This window comes from Passer montanus, unplaced genomic scaffold (genome assembly GCF_014805655.1).
Source record: "Passer montanus isolate IOZ18808 unplaced genomic scaffold, ASM1480565v1 scaffold11, whole genome shotgun sequence".
In the NCBI taxonomy this organism is placed as follows: Eukaryota; Metazoa; Chordata; class Aves; order Passeriformes; family Passeridae; genus Passer; species Passer montanus.
Window position 1 is genome coordinate 17,314,066 of NW_024357613.1, and position 17,811 is coordinate 17,331,876.

General features: G+C 38.1%; 1 protein-coding gene across 20 annotated transcripts in view; it reads right to left on the minus strand.

Moving 5' to 3' along the window:
* Positions 1 to 3,118: 3,118 nt before the first annotated feature.
* The window catches only part of RIMS1 (regulating synaptic membrane exocytosis 1), a 308,204-nt gene continuing 293,511 nt past the window's right edge, over positions 3,119 to 17,811 (minus strand). For all 20 annotated transcript variants that reach the window (XM_039729070.1, XM_039729060.1, XM_039729086.1 and 17 more), the window contains 5 exons: positions 13,414 to 13,555; positions 9,819 to 9,931; positions 7,257 to 7,358; positions 6,434 to 6,573; positions 3,119 to 6,043 (listed from right to left, as the gene is read on the minus strand). In XM_039729070.1, the coding sequence (XP_039585004.1) occupies positions 5,825 to 6,043; positions 6,434 to 6,573; positions 7,257 to 7,358; positions 9,819 to 9,931; positions 13,414 to 13,555 (716 nt within the window). In that variant the 3' untranslated portion in view covers positions 3,119 to 5,824. The remainder of the gene's footprint in view (positions 6,044 to 6,433; positions 6,574 to 7,256; positions 7,359 to 9,818; positions 9,932 to 13,413; positions 13,556 to 17,811) is intronic.

A 17,811-nucleotide genomic window follows, 5' to 3' on the forward strand; every position in this document is an offset into this window, starting at 1 on the left:
TTTTTTTTTGTGTTGCCTTGCCATTCCTATGCACTCAAGGGTTGAAGGGTTGCTAACTTAATCTCTGTCACTGGACAGACCTTGTCTGTCACTGGAAGAAATGCATCCCTTTCTAAAACTGGAGGATGCTGTTCATGGGCTCTCTCTTTTGCTGCAGCTTTAACAGACAGCAGCCCAAGCATAATGCTCCTGGCCTTGGCTTCTAACTTTGCTCGGCAGCTAATGTTTAGAAAACATTTCCCTCTAAGCTATCTCTCACTCTCTGAACTAGATAGTGTTAGATATTTTTTGTTCTTACATGTTAGTGTAATATTGCTACATTTTTCCCTCTGTGTGGATACTCTTTCTGCAGTACACAAATACAGTTATCAAACAGACTTTTAAACAAATCTTTTTGGTATATACTGTAACATTTAGTTGAAATGCTATTTTACAATATTTGCTGAATTTGAAAATCTTAATTTTTGATTTAAATTGCATGGCAGGAGTTCTTAAAATATCTAGGATTTTCTTACTGCCCTATGTATGAGCTTGTTCTAAATGGAATTTTTATTCTGCCTTCCATAATCACTGGTCTAGTATAGACATGGGCACCTTGGTTCTGTGGAGACCTGCTGCAATGAAGCAGCCTAGACCAGTCAGACCAGACAATGGGAAGGTGCTGGAAATGCAGATGTGATAGTGTTGCTATACTTCCTGAAGAGTAAGAGTCTGGAACATGAGACATCTTCTCTATTAAAAATTCTGTGTAGAGGTGTTGGCATAAACTAAAAAAGAAAATCAGCATCTTGCTTTGGCTCAGGAACTTTTATTTGGCTGTAGCTGAAATAGGGTGACAAGGTTCAATACAGAAGATATTTCCTTCCTGATACTTGTCAGTGTAAAAAACACTTTGGGAGCCAGGAGAAGATGAAATCTTCTTATGCCATTTAAATCCCTGAGGACCTCACAAATGCTTTTTGAATATTTATATTCTGCTCTGTCTGTATTTATGCAATATCTCTAAAATGGGGAATTACACCTACCCCCATTTAATTAATCACAACATTATGAGTGCAGAAACCCATAACCAGGTTATCAAAGTCACACAGTATATCTCACTGATATAAATGAGAGGGAAATGTGGAAAAAAAGACTCAGTCTTCACTGAAATGAATTATTTAAGACTTAGTGGAAATCCACACAGAAGGTGATACCACACAGCCTTTCACTACAGACCACTGCTTTACCATGTGGGCCACTACTGAATTGTAACTGCATTTTGGCAGGGCTCTAAAGCTGTAAACATGTTAAAAGTAATCAGAATAAATAATTCCAAGTTGTTCAATGGGCATTCTAATAATGAGCTCCTGCTCATCACCTTTTGAAGGCAATTTTTCTAGAGGCAATCTAAAAATTTCTGTGAAATTCTTAGATGTCACTCTTCTAGCAGCAAGCAGCTGAAACCTCCAAAAGACCTGGTTCTTGATAATGCAGTTCTACTACCAGATGTAAACATACAGCTGTATATTTGCCTTATCTGAATTTCCGTATTGATAAATTGCAGTCTACAGATTTTGACAACTTTATGCCCTTTCCCTCAGTACCTTCTAAGAAATTTTGACTTGACAAGGCAGAATGTGTAAGGTTTTATGTCCTAATTCAAAACTATGGCTTCAAAACATACCAATGACTAGAAAATACCTAACTAAGGAGCATTTCATTAGACCAGGGTCTGCAGCTGAATCATTAGCATCACCTAGAATGCAGTTTCCCCTCCTGTCTCTGCACTCCAGGAGGGAGTTTGGATCACAAAATTTGGAAGACCATTTGATCTGTGCGACATGTCTGCCACACACAACCTCTTTCATAAGCATGATATTTAACTACCAGCATCATACATGGTCATTCCTGCAGACACTGAGGAAATTCATACATGACCTGTGCATTTTCTTCTCCTAGAGAGTAGCCAATGGACTGGAAGAAGTATTGAGACTACTCTTGATAGTTGTTAGAAGAGTTTTTAATCACTTACAACATCCAGAATCACCTGGCATGAGAAAGAAATCTTGTCCTTTGACAACAGTAAACTTTCTTGCAGATTGCTTTCTGCTATGCTTGCAGAATTATAGTAGGGCATGATGGAATGAGTGTTTGGGGCTTTAAAGGAAGACTGCTGTGACTTTCTTAATTTAAGGCAAAAGAAGAACAAAAATCCTATAACTCTTTTCCCTTGAGATAAATGGGCTGTAGATAGTGGAGTAAATGACTACACAGGAGCTGCAAACAGACAACTTCATAGAGGACCAGTTACAGGCTATAAGTAAAACCTTCGAGGACACCGAACAGCCGCTGAAAGACCTCTCTGAACTTGTCTTCTGTGTCTCTTCTGTAACCCATATCTGGGTTAAACCTGCCTTCTGAGAAAACAGGCAGCCAAACTGTATATGTAATTTTTCTGATAATTATGAAAACATGAAGTCATGAAGCTCTGTTTTTTCCTGTACACTCACAGCAGTTCTGATGCCTCTCTAAAAAAAAGGTTAAGGCCAAAAGCTTCTTCCTCTGCCCACAAGGAGGGACATAAATTTGCATTTGAATATAAAATTTAGAACATTTACTCATCACAAAGAAAAGAACTGTGTGATTATATAACAGGGCTTATGAGTTTAATAATCTTTGCTCTTCTCCTGCATGACATATATATAAGTCAGTACTGCCTTCTTAAGGGAAAAACAAGAGTGAACTTCAGCTGATTTATTTATGTATTATAATCCCAACACTCAGCAATGAGTTTTTAAAAGGCAGCAGTCCCTGGGAAAGGAATCCAGCACAAAACTTGTCTGACCTAGCATGCTCTACCTCATTCCTGAAATCTTGGCATTTATGATCCCCGTTCATCAGAAACACCATAAATGAAATATTTTAGCATGTTCTTTTGCTGCCATATTTTCTGTCCTCTAGGGGGAGACTAGCAATGCTGGACTTCATTTATTTCTCAGGATCAGAAAGGAAAAGATATCCTAGTATTAGACACAGTGGTCAATGCAGTGAGATTAATAAAGCTGAGGGCTTTTTGCAACAGAATGAAAAATTCTGTATTTAAACAGATCACTTCCACCACACAGAATAACATGCCTTTTGTTCAGAGATTTACCATGTTTAATTAGTCATTTTTTCAGTATCTTAACCATGTATTCAGTTAAATAAAGTAATAAACAAAAGTGTTCAAAGTGAGGCAATACTGTCTTTATGTTATTATTAAATTGTGATCATATATCTGTGGGACATGGAAAACTAAAAAGAAGTACATAATCTTTGCTTCTCTAGCAAAATTTTAGTGCCAAATTCTGCTCTCAGGTAAATTTCTGTAAAGCATTGTTCATAACCGCATCACAATAGAAGGGCATGTTCATGGTTTTAAAAAGTGCCAAAGGTCAGTAGTTGTTCTTGTATCTTAAAGGCTCGGCACACACCAAGTGGAGCCCTGGTGCCTGACTCGTATCTCCCCGCTGCCCTACTACATGCAGCCACAGCATCATTCCTCTCCAACACACTGATTTGATTTCAACAGATAATAATTTGGCTAATTTTTTTTAACTTCAATTTGCCTGCTTCAACAAATGAGAGCACAATTTGGCTGCTTTCTTAGGGAAAAGGAAGCCAACCAAACATGACTTTCACCAGGCCTTAGTTTTTGGCCCCAGATTTCAACATACACTATTACAGCAATCAAAAGAACCATAGAAATTACTTATTTTACTGTTCCTTAACACGTATCACACAGTCCTGCAGCAAGCAGAATCACAGATGAACCTCAGAACATACAGAGAGCACAACTACTACACTGGACATGAAAAGGAAATTTTATTAAACATGTTTACATAACATGAGTTGGAAGTTCATTTAAAAGCACAGGGGAGTGTTAAGACAAGTGGTCAAAATAGAAAGATACTATCGAATTATATCTAGTTGGTTTTTGTCCACTAAGACAGAACAGGATCTAGTAGTAGTGCACCAATGCTTGAGTTCTTCCTGCTCAGCAGGTCGAGCAGTAACCAATCTGTGCCCTATGGAAAGATGGGCAGAATAATTCCCATGTGTTGAGTAATAATAAATAGTTCACTTGGTGCAGGCAGTATGTCTATGAATTAAAACCTAGTGTGTACACAGTTTCTACATGTGTTACAGCCCCACAGTAGGAATCTACACCAAAATAGTTATTAGAAGGAATTTGGTCCGTACTACATCACGTTTTCCATAGGGTAAAAAATAAAGTCCATCTATAGACATTTAGCACCAGACCCACAGACCTAGCCTGGCTAAAACCTGCAAAATGTCTATAAGAAAAATGGATGGCTTAGATTTCTTGGTTACTTCAGTATAGTAATTACGAGCAAACTGTACAAGTACATGCAACATACAAGCTGGCCTATGTGGAACTAACATACATTATTAAATAACCTTTTTTCATCTCTTTTTACAAAACGTGCATGCAGCTTTGAACAGTTCCAAGTCATGCTGCTCTATTTGTGTGATCACAAAATTGAATGGCCTGTAAAAGGAGGGGAAACATATCAATGCACCTGCAGGAATCTGCAGTTCTTCGCACATTTACAGAATGTCACAAGGGATTTCAAGGCCAAGAAGAACTCAAATGAATAGAAAGCAAATTGAAATTTGATTTTTTTTCTCCAAAAAGTAAGATATCTTGCGTTAAAAAATCAAGCCTTGTGCTTGCATCAATCTCAAAGAAATGTAAACTAAAATTTGGTAAAAACATTAGTAAGTGCAGAATATTTCAACTGGAATCTCCAGTGAAACATTGAACAACTCATACCATGCTCTATCCAGGGCAGACAGGTGCGTCTGAAGCGACACACATCAGAGAAGCCTGGGTACAGCTGAAAGTGTCATATGCTCAATTCATTCCTGGTCAACATTTTGGGAAGTCAAATATACATTTATACACAGAAACGTAAGTATTTCCTCTCCATTTCTAGGAGGAAAATTGCATTACCAGTAACATATTCAATGTCAAAATTAAGACTAAAGCTGCTTTATACCAGTCCCCAGCAGTAGTTGCAGAATTCTTCAAAATTCTTCCATGCAAAACATCATAAACAGAAAAGTTATTTTATATATATATATAATGCAAACATATTTGCTTTTTACAAAGAAAAAGTGGCACTGTGATGATTTTTATTTTTAAGAATATAACTTAGATTGGTCATTTGTTCTGGGTTCCCAGTACCAGAACTGAGGAACAATTTGAACTTGCTGGAATTGTAACTGTGGCTGTTGAACATTTTAACGATGCTTACAGAGATATGCTTCAGCCCTTTTTTGTTTGGTTTAGAAAAAGAAAGGAAGGGTCTCTGTTAGCATTGTGAGGACTTCTACAAAACTAGCAGAATCACGTGGCAAAAAACTAGTGGAAGTGACAAGTACAGAAAAACTGCTGAAACACCAGGAAGGTAACACTGCTTGAGGGCTCTCTCAAAATGTGAAAAAACAACATTTTTAACAGAGTGAGAGCTTCCAGTTTGGGTCATTTTTGACTTAGGTCGAATCTAAATGTCCCTCTCTCTTTTTCTTTTTCCTTTCTTTCTTTTTTTTTTTTCATTATAAGCATCAGTGGTATCTGCTAATAGATTAGCTGTATGTGATATACCTTTGTTCTGTCAATTTAAGCCATCTCTCAACAGACAGACATACGTTTGGATAACTACTACAAGCAAAAACGGAAGTGATTGTCTCTCTCCAACAGTGTTTTGTTGATCATGTGAATATCTGGTTCCAATTGTTATCCTGGGTGATGGTTTTGAATAGACAGCACCTGCTACTATGATCTAATGCAGGGAGGCCCAGTTGAACTTTCCAGAGATGACTGGGAAGCCCTACGTGTCAGGGGAGTCAATGTTGGATCCACAAGTGATGAAGGTGGAAATAATTTATACCAGCCTATTACCACGCTGGACAGATCCAGTTCCTCCAGAAGGATCTGGGCAACTCCCATGAAGCATTTGTGGTCCATTCGGCCATAGTCTCCCCAGACTATTACCTGGAAGAACATAAAATTAAGGTTCATTATTGTCCTCAAATCCATGCTTATACAGAGTTATATACTTAAACCTGTGCTTATGTATGTTCACTCTTGCTGTTATATGTGTTACCATAAGGAAAATGTTACTCTCAAGAGTGAATGACTGTTTCCCTTTCATGGAAAAACCTCATGGCAGGACAGGAAGAAGAGTCAACAAAAGAGAAATGTTTAATGCAATGAGACATTTTGCAAGTCTGAAACCACAAACCACAAGGATGTCTGTAATGGTATTTATAAAAATAAATTCTTAGTGAGTTGGAATGGATTTACACATACTCGTTAAATTCAAGTAAACATGCAAGTGATTCCCTAAATGACAGCCTAGAATAGGATTAAGAAGAAACTGACCTGAAGGACTTTACCCTGTGGACTTTCCTCAAAAACCAGTGTCTGTTGGTACAGAGGATCAAGCGTCTTCCTTGCAATTCTTGTCTTCTTCTTAGCTATACATGCTCCATTTTCCAGTAAATACACTTTAACATATGGAGCTGCAAAAAGACCATCAAGAATGTTATGTTTGGACTTACAGTGCACATCTGAAATGGAAGACAAAAGCCTTAAAAGGAAGCAGAGTACAAAGAAAATTACACACGTTATTTTCATTTTATCTTTGCAATTGTATAATCTGAATACAATTATATTCTTAAAAAAGATGACACAGCCCACAAGAAATCAATTTGATTTTTATAAACTTTGAATGTAATGATCCAAGATCTTACTAATAACAATTACACTTCATGTCAGTCATTTTAAAAACATTTTATTTTTCCAGGAGTTAGCTGTCACTGACAGCTATTTTGGATTCTCTATAAATGCTTAGGGGTCAGAGATAGTTCAAAGCAAAAGGAATCTTTAAGACTCTACCGCTCCAATGACACAGACACGAATTGCACTTTCATCTCTAGCTCTTAAAGAGATTGCAAAGTACCATTTTCACTAAATGTTATCTAAAAGAACTGTTCCAGGTTTTACAATAAGCAGTCATTGGGGTACTGATTCTAAATCTCCTCTAATAATTGTTCCTATAGATAAGTAGAACTTCAGCAAATGTCCTTATAAAATGATACAGTATTATTACAATATGCATTATGTAAATTATTGACACTGACAGAAACACTAGCACAAGCTGCTCCCTTCTTGAAGCATTGTTGCGTATAGTTTTTTTCCATACCTGGGGTAGATTTGGAGCCAGGTTTTTGTGTGAGGCCACGGGCTCTAATGACTTCTACTTCTAACTGGCCTTTTTTATCCACCATTCCAATCTGGATGTCACCTGGGAGGGAGAAGAAAATAGCCCACATTTTAGAGAAGCAGTACAGCACAGGAGAGAAGGTATAAGAGTGAGAAAGACTAGTTTTATATTATTCTTCTGCATTACTGTGCTTGTTGTGTCTCCTGATGATCCCTTTAGCTTCTCTATCCTTAAACAAGGACTAAATAATATATACTTAGGGAGCGTGGTTCCCTCTCTAGGTATACAGTTCATACTGGCTAAAAAGAGGCATCTTTTTCTTCAAAAGTCTCCAACAAGCTCACAGGTGACGATTTTTCAATTTTTATCAATATTCCACACACATTTTTGGTGTGACTAAAATGTCACAACATGTTAAAAAAAGAAACTGTTTTCATTTCTAAACAGCCAAACTTGTTTCCTTGCCTGGGTTTTGACAAATGACATTTCCTGCAGAAAAAGGGAACTGCTTACACTGAGACTAAGCACTGCTCTGATCTAGATCAATAAAATACAAAAGCAGTAAACTATGTACTGATGCTCCAAACATTGTATCTCTATGCTTTCATATGTCATGGAATCAGTTGAGTAGAAATCTAACATATTAAAATAGATTAAAATAGACCGTTTAGAATAAAAAATGCACAATATGACATGAGCACCTACATGACACTTGAGCAAATAAATTAACTACATCCATGAAACACATGAGTATGTATATATTTGATATGTAAGCTCTGATTGTCTAAAAAAACCAAATTCACAAATAGCTGATCCTGAACTATAGAATTTGGAGTCTGGATTTAGAGAAACAGCATTTCAAAATTAATTAGGTGTGAGATTTTCACATGTTTCTCTAACAGCGTATTAAAGCAGTGTTTATACCTTGGCATGTGAGGTATGACAGAACAGCAACAAAGATTTTTTTATTAATTAAACTTTGCCTGAATAAACACAGCTGTGTTTTGCACTAAAAATAGTTCAGAGGTAAATTCCAAGAAGCTTTCTTAAGAGCACATCTCTATCTCATATCCAAAATAAAACATGCAATAGGTAACCAGAAGGGGGAGCGATAATCCAAACATCTTCAAATCATCACTAATGAAAGGATAGCACAGAGCAGATATTCTAAAATTGTTTAAAAACACGGTGGAGTGCTTTTTGTGGGGCAAAACTTGAGCCTATAGTGGATAAAGTTCTAAAAAAAGTCAAAATAAACGTTTTACTCAAGTTATCTGCAGAAAAATCTTTAGTCACAAAACAAGATTAAAATAAAGAAACAGAAGAAATGTAGACACTTATATGCATGCCAATAAAGCCATTCATCTATTTACTGGACAAATAATCTCACTAGTACATTTTCTTCCAAAATAATAATAAAAATGTTAATTTAATAAGTTTGATGTTTATGAATGCTTTGGTAGCAATCATTTGGATTTATACAGCAAGTTTTGCCTTAGTGGGTCCTCAGAGCATTCTCACTATAGGTTTCCTCTGCTCATCAGTTGGGAAGGAAACACTTTTTTGCAAATTTTTTTCTGTTTCTGTCTCCTTTTTCAGATGTGTCTCAGTAGTCCTTCCTAAAGCTGGTTTACAGTTGTATTGAAGCATTGGCCATTATAATTTCCAGCAGGAGAAGTATTATTACAGTAGTGGATCAAGGACTCCTCAATTAGCATCCTAAAGCATGTCTAAGAACTGCTCATATATAAGCAAAAAAACCCCAAAAACTCCAACCCAGATGTTTCCAAAGATACTTACACAGTTCTGCACTCTTGTACTCCTTATACAACTCATACCCTGTTCATAAAGAAGCTATAGCTAATGCTGCTAAAGGAAATTACAGACTGGTCTGAAAAACAGAGAAGATCACGGAAGCCCCCAGCAGCTGTTGTAGAAAAGGACTATGTGTCTCTTATAACAAGCACTGGCTTTATCAGTGACTGATTATTGGTCATTGCAAATGTTTCCAGACGACTCACTTTCTGGAGTTAGATGAACTAAACCTGGAAAAATGCAGTTTGTCCAGAAGCCCTCTGTCACATCCAATATAATCTGTGTCAAGTAAATACAAACACTGAACAGTTGAGATTTTGCAGCGTTCACTTTCTGGAGTTAGATGAACTAAACTTGGAAAAGTGCAGTTTGTCCAGAAGCTCTCTGTCACATCCAATATCTGTGTCAAGTAAATACAAACACTGAACAGTTGAGATTTTGCAGCGAGCTACGATTGGAGAAGTCACAATACTTTTTTGTGGGAAGTAAAACCCCTATCTTCAAATCGCAAATAAGATTAGCCAGTGCCTCAAATGAAGCAAGTAGTTTCTCACCCCACTTTGGGTGCTGCCGTGATAGGAACACTGGTGACTGCAGACAGAACCTTCATGTTGACAGTGAAGGAAGACACTGGGTAAAAATCCTTTTAGTACTGTAGTCTGCCAGTGTGTGCATTAGTTAGTTGTCTTATTATTCATTTAACAGAGGAGAACATATCATTCTTACCCATGGCAGGGGTTGCTAGTGTTTGTCGGCCTACTAACTGTGCAGGTCCCAGTCCATCGAGGAAATCACTGAACTGACTGTCAGCGCCCAGCCGTACTCCAGGAAATATTAAACTGAAACAAAATAGAAGCTGGTTAAGCATAAGAATAGGATTAATTTCTGTCATCCTACAGTATTTACCACAAAAGTACTACTGATACAAGGCAAGCAGCTCAGGATACACAACCACAAATCATTCTACAGCATCAGGAATGATATGTTTCCCATGGATCCCAAAGCAGTGTAGAGAAACTCTGCACATCAACTCAAAGTAGTCCATAAAATAGGTCTTGCTGAGGAGGTCTCCAGGAGCAGTGAAGACCTTGATAGGTAAATAGACCAAGAAATGTATGAGAAAACATAAAAAGCTTCATGAAATTTCATAGCCTATTCTTCATTAGTGAATATGTGATTTACATTGATCCAAACCCCATCTGTATCAGTTAGAGCAAACAGGGAAAACAGATGTGCACACTAAATTAATCTGATTGCTGCAGCTGTTTAATGAAGCAGTAAACTGGCAGGTAGTTAGCAGTAGTGATGATTAGAGCTAAACCTAACACCACTATCTAGCCAAAATACTCTGGCAGGCAAATCTGTATCTGCAGTTGCTACCCACCCCTCTGTAATGATACAAACTGAACCTTAACACATCAGCACAGAGTATATGGAAACATTCAAGGCCAGGTTAGACAGGGCTTTGAGCAACCTCATCTTGAAGATGGTCCTGCCCAGGGCAGGGTGTTAGACTAAATTACCTTTACAGGTCCCTTCCAACTCAAGCTATTCTATGATGCTATAATATGTACTTTACCAAGCTGCTTTCTTATATTCCATAGTGTCCACTGTTTAAAAAAAATAGATATACAGTCTCCAAACAGTAACAAATGAAAAAAACAAAGAGAGAGAGAAAGAGTGATCCATGGTGGGAAGACTCAGCTTTGACTTCCTTATAACAATTATTAAAAATAAAAGAACAGACTCTGAACTGAGTCTAGACAGCATATTCCCCAGCAGGCCATCCGCCACTCCTTCTTCCTCAAATGAAATTCCCTATTAGACTGCAAAAATAATAACAAACTTCCAAATAAAACCAAAAGCACCTAGTATTAAAAGCTTTGGTTTCTGCACATCAGGCTTATGTGCTTCAGCCATTCAATTCACAGCTCTTTGCCAACCCAGCAGTTGCATAGAAAAAGTCCCTTCCTCTCTTGAAGACTCTGTTCTTTCTATGCCTGCATTAAACTTACTGACTGTCAGTGACTGAAGCCGGTCAGAAAATATCATAGAATAGCCTGAGATGGAAGGGATCCACAGGGATCATCAAAGTCCAACTCCTGGCCCTGCACAGGACAGCCCCAAAAATCTCACCAAGTGCCTGCAAACATTGTCCAAACACTTCTTGAACTCTGTCAGGCTTGTTGCTGTGACCACTCTCTGGGCAGAAAAACTTTTTCTAACATCTAACCTGAATCTCCCCTGATTCGGCTTCATGACATTTCCTTGGCACTGCATTTTTATTTAGAAAACTCTTTATTTTTCAAAAGCTAAACTTTTTCACAGAAATATAGTTTTAATTTTTTTTCTAAATATGGTTTCTTTAGATGGAGGAAGAAAAGAATCTCAAGGTTTCCAGTTCAACACCAAGATACTATCTGCTTCTCTCTCCAGTGGCATTATCCTTTCACTCTTGCATCTGCTATGAGATGTTTCTTGCTTGTTTCATTGGCGTTTTTTCCAAAAATGTGTTACATTTTGCCACAGGCTAACAACATTGAAAATATTCACTTGAGACCACACTTCTGGCTATACATATGATAATGAAGGTTGGAAGTACACATTAATCTTAATGTGTATTAATTCTAATCCATTAAACTCCAGGTAAGGGTCAAAGAAAAGAACATGACAAGGTACCTGGGGTGCAAGTACCCAGTTCAATTCTCAAGCTTGCTTTCCTCGCCGCCTTACTCAGAAGTTGATGCTCAAATCAGCAATTTATGGCTCTACCTTTCTGTCCTGCAGAAGCCTGCTGTGACCCCCATATCCAGACCTTGGCTGCCCCAGCCCTGCCAAATCTATTTACACACAATGAGGGTGGAACAGAGGATTAAGCTGAAAATGTGCTCAGCCTTAGTCCTGGGCTCCCACCTCTCCTCTCCACTGCTAACCAGGGAAACAGGCTCCCCCAGCTCCTTCCTAAAGGGTCCAGTTTATTTGGCCCTTTGTCACCATGGTGAGTAACTGATGCCCTACAGATTGACACTCCAGCCTAAGAGAAGGGAAAGAGAATGGCAGGGTGCAGTGTTGAAAGGGTAAAATAATGGCCTGTCAAGGAATCATAATGGGGAAAACACTGGGATATTTTACTCTTGTCCCTCATTCTTCTTCTGATCTTTATCTGCTTTGGCTTTGTATTAGTCATGATGGAGCCTGTTTTTCTTACATGGCTATTAAAATTCTTAGCATTATCACAGAACCATACAATGGTTTGGGTTGGAAAGCACCTTAAAAATCATCAAGTTCTGATGCCTGTGCCATGCACAAGCACATCTTTCACTAGATCAGGTAACTCAAAGCCCCATCTAATCTGGCTGTGAACACTCCCAGTGATAAGCTAATACACAATTTCTTTGGGCAACCTGTTACAGTGTTTGCAAAAAAATTAGAGTGGTGAGAAGATCTGATGATAGAGGCACCTTTACACAGATCCTTGCCACCACCAGCACAGCAGCCTCGGCTCTTTGTGCCTTATACGATATGCAGTAGCAATTGTGGTAACACAGTAAGCATACAAAAAGGTGAAGCCAAGAAGTCCAAATCTCTCATTTTTCCCCAGGTCTATAAAGGTGCATTTGCCCACTCCCATTTTTCCCTTTATTTGGGAAGTCATCTTCTAAGAATTCCCTAGTAACCACTATACCTTGACACATGCAGTAGAGTCCCACTGAGAACTGTGAGGATGCTGGAATATTCCTGCACATTTTTGTGTCAGAACTGCCTTTGTTCACTTTTCCTACATATCAAATTGTTTAGCAGTGAATGGAAACAGCTGCCCTATTCCCCACAGCTGTCTGTCTGACTTCAGCTGATGGGGCAGCTGGGCTCTGGGTTTACAGCTCTTAATAAGACACTTGGAACAACTCCAAATTAAACTTTCTTCGTATCTAGTACTACTGAACAGAGTTTCATATCACAGGGATTCACATAAAACATCTGAAGTTTAACTATGAGGTAATCTCAACATATCTCAAAGAAAAAGCATCCCTGTGTTTCATTTTGAATAATGAAATTTTAATTTAGTTGTCTTTTGATGAACAAAATGCCTCACTGGGTGACAGGGAAAATAAGGTTTCTTCAGAAGTTCTGTTTCAATTTCAATTTCCATGAAATTTGTGCTATGTACCTAAAATAGTTGCTTTTCAAATATTTCAAGAGGAAGAATCTTTACACAAAGCTATTCCCGTCAGCTAGCATGTGGGACATCCCAAGTAATGGGAAAGAAACTTCTACTTTTAGAAACTTCTCCTACATTACTGATATTTTTAATGCCACTTACTTGCCCTCGGAGCTATAACTATTTATGCTGCCGTCAGTGGATTCTCGACTTGGCTGTCGAACCATACGACTTCTCATCTCTGCTGCCATTCCTGTTTCTGTGCTTCTCTGTATCGTGCTCTTTAGCTTCTTGCTGCCAGCCTCTGAAAGCAGAGAAAAAGAAGCAACAGTTAGAATAACTTACAGCAAAGCTTTCTCTTGCAGTTTTCGCCCAAGAACGGTGATCTGACTTGGTCGTTCTCATTTACTAACATAAAAAGACTCTTCTGATTGAAGAAGAAATTTCTCTTCCTCAATTACAAACTGGAAATGACTTCTCTTCAAAAGGCTGAAACATGAAGATCTTCATTAGGACAAACTGTTACAAATTAGATGTCTTGTTAATAACCTTTACACAGCTGAAATGTAGACAGGTCATGATACTGTCTACTAACCACATACTTGGTAATATGCCTCTAGCCACCTTGCTAGGCTGAGTGACTGCAAAAGAAGATACAATTCTCACAGAAAATTTAAAAAAAAGGGAAAAATCCTTTATGCATTCCACAGAAAAATGTTAAATATTAAGATACATAATATCAAAAATATAATGCATTTTGACTTGGCAAATTCTTACTTCTCACCACAAAATGTCTTCAAAGTAAACAGTGGACTTTACAGAACATATGATCTCAACAGTTCTGAAACAGAAATAACTCTTGGGGAATTTGTTTGGGAAACCACAGAATAGTTGAGCTGAACAGGACCACAGTGGAGCATCTGGTTCAACATCCCTGCTTCCTAGAGCCCATTGCACAGGATTGTTGAACAGTTCTTGAATACCTCCAGTGAGGAGACTCCACAACCCCTCTGGGCAGTCAGACTCTAGGCTTGCAACTGTAGGATTAGAAAGTAATGTAAATATTTTGAAATAGTTTAAAGACTTCATCCCTTTGGTCAAGCTTCTATCCCACATCCTTTAAAATGCTATTTCATTTTCACCCAGAAGTTTTCATGTTTTCCTTGAGCAAGAAGGGCTTCCAGTCCTTTACAGGTTCTCTATGTGTTATGGCTGATCTAGAGTGAATTCTGGTGTCACATGGCAGAAATTAGTCTTCTAGATGATGACAGTTGTTCTCAATGATCTTTAAATTTCTTCCACCAAAACCTCCATGTGATCATGTGATGCAATAATGCGCTTTCTTCAAACTTATTGTCCTGTTGTTTTTTTTTTTTAAATTTAGTTCAAAATATGTACCCAAAGTTCAATGGGTAACATTACTTTCTCTCAGAAAGTAATAGATATGACAAAGTTTCACATAAGTACATGCTACAACATTCTTCTGCATTTACCCCTTCATTTCAGTGCTCCTTTATTCACCCCTGGAAAGTCTGCATGCATCTTTTTCATGGTCTGCTCAGGCAAACAGACAAAAAAGGAAATATTTCTTCCATCTCCACCTGCTGTGGAGACTGAATTGCTCTGAAAAATTTTTCACCATCCTGTTGCACATTGTTGATGTTTGCAACTGACAGATCTTGACAGATCTTATTCATCACAATAAAACTTAAGGCTTTTGTAGCCTCCACACAGCCTGCCCATTCCCCAGGATGTGTAAACATGCTGTGGAGATCAGCTGGCCCTTGCTCTTTGGGTCTGCAGAGCTGGTGGAGGGAAAGGAGAAGTCATACCATAGAGCTATCAGAGTAACCTCTCTGAAGCTCTCAAGGAAACAGCAAACATGGCCAAAGTGAAAGAATTACTATATTGAGCTTAGAGAAGACATGCCCACAGTGAAAGGGGCTGAGGTTGGTCTCTTAAGCTTTTTGGACCGGGGTTTGTTTATCTACGGCCATTAAGCTGCACCCAAATGCCTCCGCATGGAAGAGACCAACAACTGCCACAGATCCTTTCCTCCCTTCTGAGGTCAACAGCTCTAAGGTTTTCCTTTGGGCCACTACAGGCTCATCCACATGGCCAGTTCATGGTCAGCTGAAAACACATTAACCAGTGCTGCTCAATGTGAGGTAGAGGAGGGTAGGCAAGGTACACCAGGCAGACCTGGCTCCACTCTTACACAGTGCAGGTGGCTGTGGGAGGGATTTGTTGGAGATTCAGTGACTCAGTATGTAGAAACCCAAACACTACATTTGGTCCTGAACTTTCTCTTTAAAAACTGAGGGTGTGTTCAGCATGTCAATGCTGATAGGCAGGATGAGCCTCAAAAATAACTCAAACAGCACCTAGGAAATATAAGCCACATATTGAGTTGTACTGCAAAGCAGGATTTTCACATTTTCTGTAGGTATGCATTTTCCACCCACATTGTTTTCTTAATCTCTCTATCTCTCTCGGCAGGATCTGTCTGAAAGTGTGCCTGTTCAAATCTGCTCCCAACAACCTAACAAAGCATATGAGATTATGTGGTTTGACCCCTGCCCCATTCCCAGAGCCAGCCAGATCGGGAAGCATGACCTGGAAGATATAATAGGGAAGAGCCTGAAATGTGTTCAGCTGAATAGGGTTAATATTCAGGGCTCAGGAAAAGTAAATGAGGAGACTCTAGGGGTAGCTACAAAACCATCATGGTCTTGGCACTAATTGGTAAAGATATGTTGTTCTGGACCACCTGGACAACATGGTGGGTGCTGAAATTTAACAGTGAGAGCTAGATTGTTGGGACAGATAATAAATATAGTAACAGAAATAATAACTGTAAAAATATCCATTCACTAAATTACAAAAATTAATATTTCAGCTTTGAGCCACAGTAGAGATTAAAAATAGCAGATGGATTTTTTTTTTAAAAAGAGTAATGTTACATTGTCAGAGATAACATTGGTACTGATCTTTAAACACACTTATTTGCTCCACAGATTTGAAAAGCACAGACTCTGAAGAAGGAATCCTTGTGCATGGCCAAAATCTTGTCTTGCTGAGCTGCAAGTACGAGACTGTCTTTTTCCAAGTGCTTTTCAAGTCACTGCTCTCTGTCTACAGTTCCAGATTCTACTTCTTTCTCTTTTCTCATCAGCAGTTTTACTTTTCAGGTTGAAGAATCAAAAGCATCCTTTTGCCTCCCCTTATAACTGCTATTAATACTCACAATGTTTCCCAGGAAAACTAGAGTCCTCCAATTTATTTACTTTTATAATCTCAATCTTAATATTCTGAAGTACAATCAGAAATATAACAGTAACCAAACAGAATGACGAAACACAGCAAGAGTTTTATGGCATAGAGAAAATTGCTTTTGCCCATTGATAAGAATCAAAATACTTGTTGCACAGGTTTTGGAAGTTTTAACCTTGGTCACTCATGCATCTCATATCTTACATGATATAATACATTATTTTTGCAATTTTAACACAAAAAGTCAAGAGATAGTTTATCTTGTTAGTCTGCTCCGGTAAGCTTTTCAGCAAAACCTAGTTCTGTGAGGGAGGGAGGTGCTTAGCATGCAGATGAGTTGGGAGCTGCTTCTATTTCTAAAGGTATTTTGCTAAAATGAACTCACTCTGGGGTACAATTCCAATCCTGCCTTGACTGCACAATGAAATAAGGGATCCAAACAACTACCAGTGTTTTCCCTGCTATTGATAATACTTTTAGAAAACTTCCACTTTTATCTTGTATTACTTTTAATATAACAGCTCTGCATATATCCTTGGAATGTGTCTTTACATGAATAATACAGGTTCATAAAATATTCAAGTTCAATATCTATGCTATGACACACTGAAATTTTCTGCTCTTGTCAGGGTGTCTATTGGAGAATGCTTGATCCTGCTCCAAATCTTTATTAGTTTGATATGTATAATTAAATTTTATAATACATCACAGTAATTTGCATGCACTGGGTAAATTACACTATATTCATTGTGCAGACTGAAGAGGTCTATATATTGAATATCAGTTAGATGTAAAATTTACTCTGAATGGTCTATGTGCTTCTCTGCTGTGTCAACTGTGTAAGGATTTCTGCATGCAGGAATGCAGACTGATGTGCATAAATTACATGTAAACACCTGGCTTAACAGGGACAAGCTAGAGAAAAGCTACTACAAAGCAATTGTGATGAATATTTTTTCATATTTAATAATTGATCCCAAAGCATCACAAACAGCCACCTGCAGCTATGAAATATACACATCTTATAAGCCTTTTGCAATTAATCAGCAGGCTTGTTGCAGCCGTCCTGCTGTAACACGCTGACAAGCATGTGCAATGTGCTATTTCCATCTACTTATTATAAATACAGACTATAGTGATTACTGTTTGCTCTGACAAGAAACTAGTCCTTGATTTTGGTTTTCCCCAACAAAAGTAAGTTAACAAAGACCAGGACCTGAGTAACAAAGCACAGCAAAAAGCAGCTGTGCTCTACCTTATATCTGCATAAAATATCAAAGCATCTGA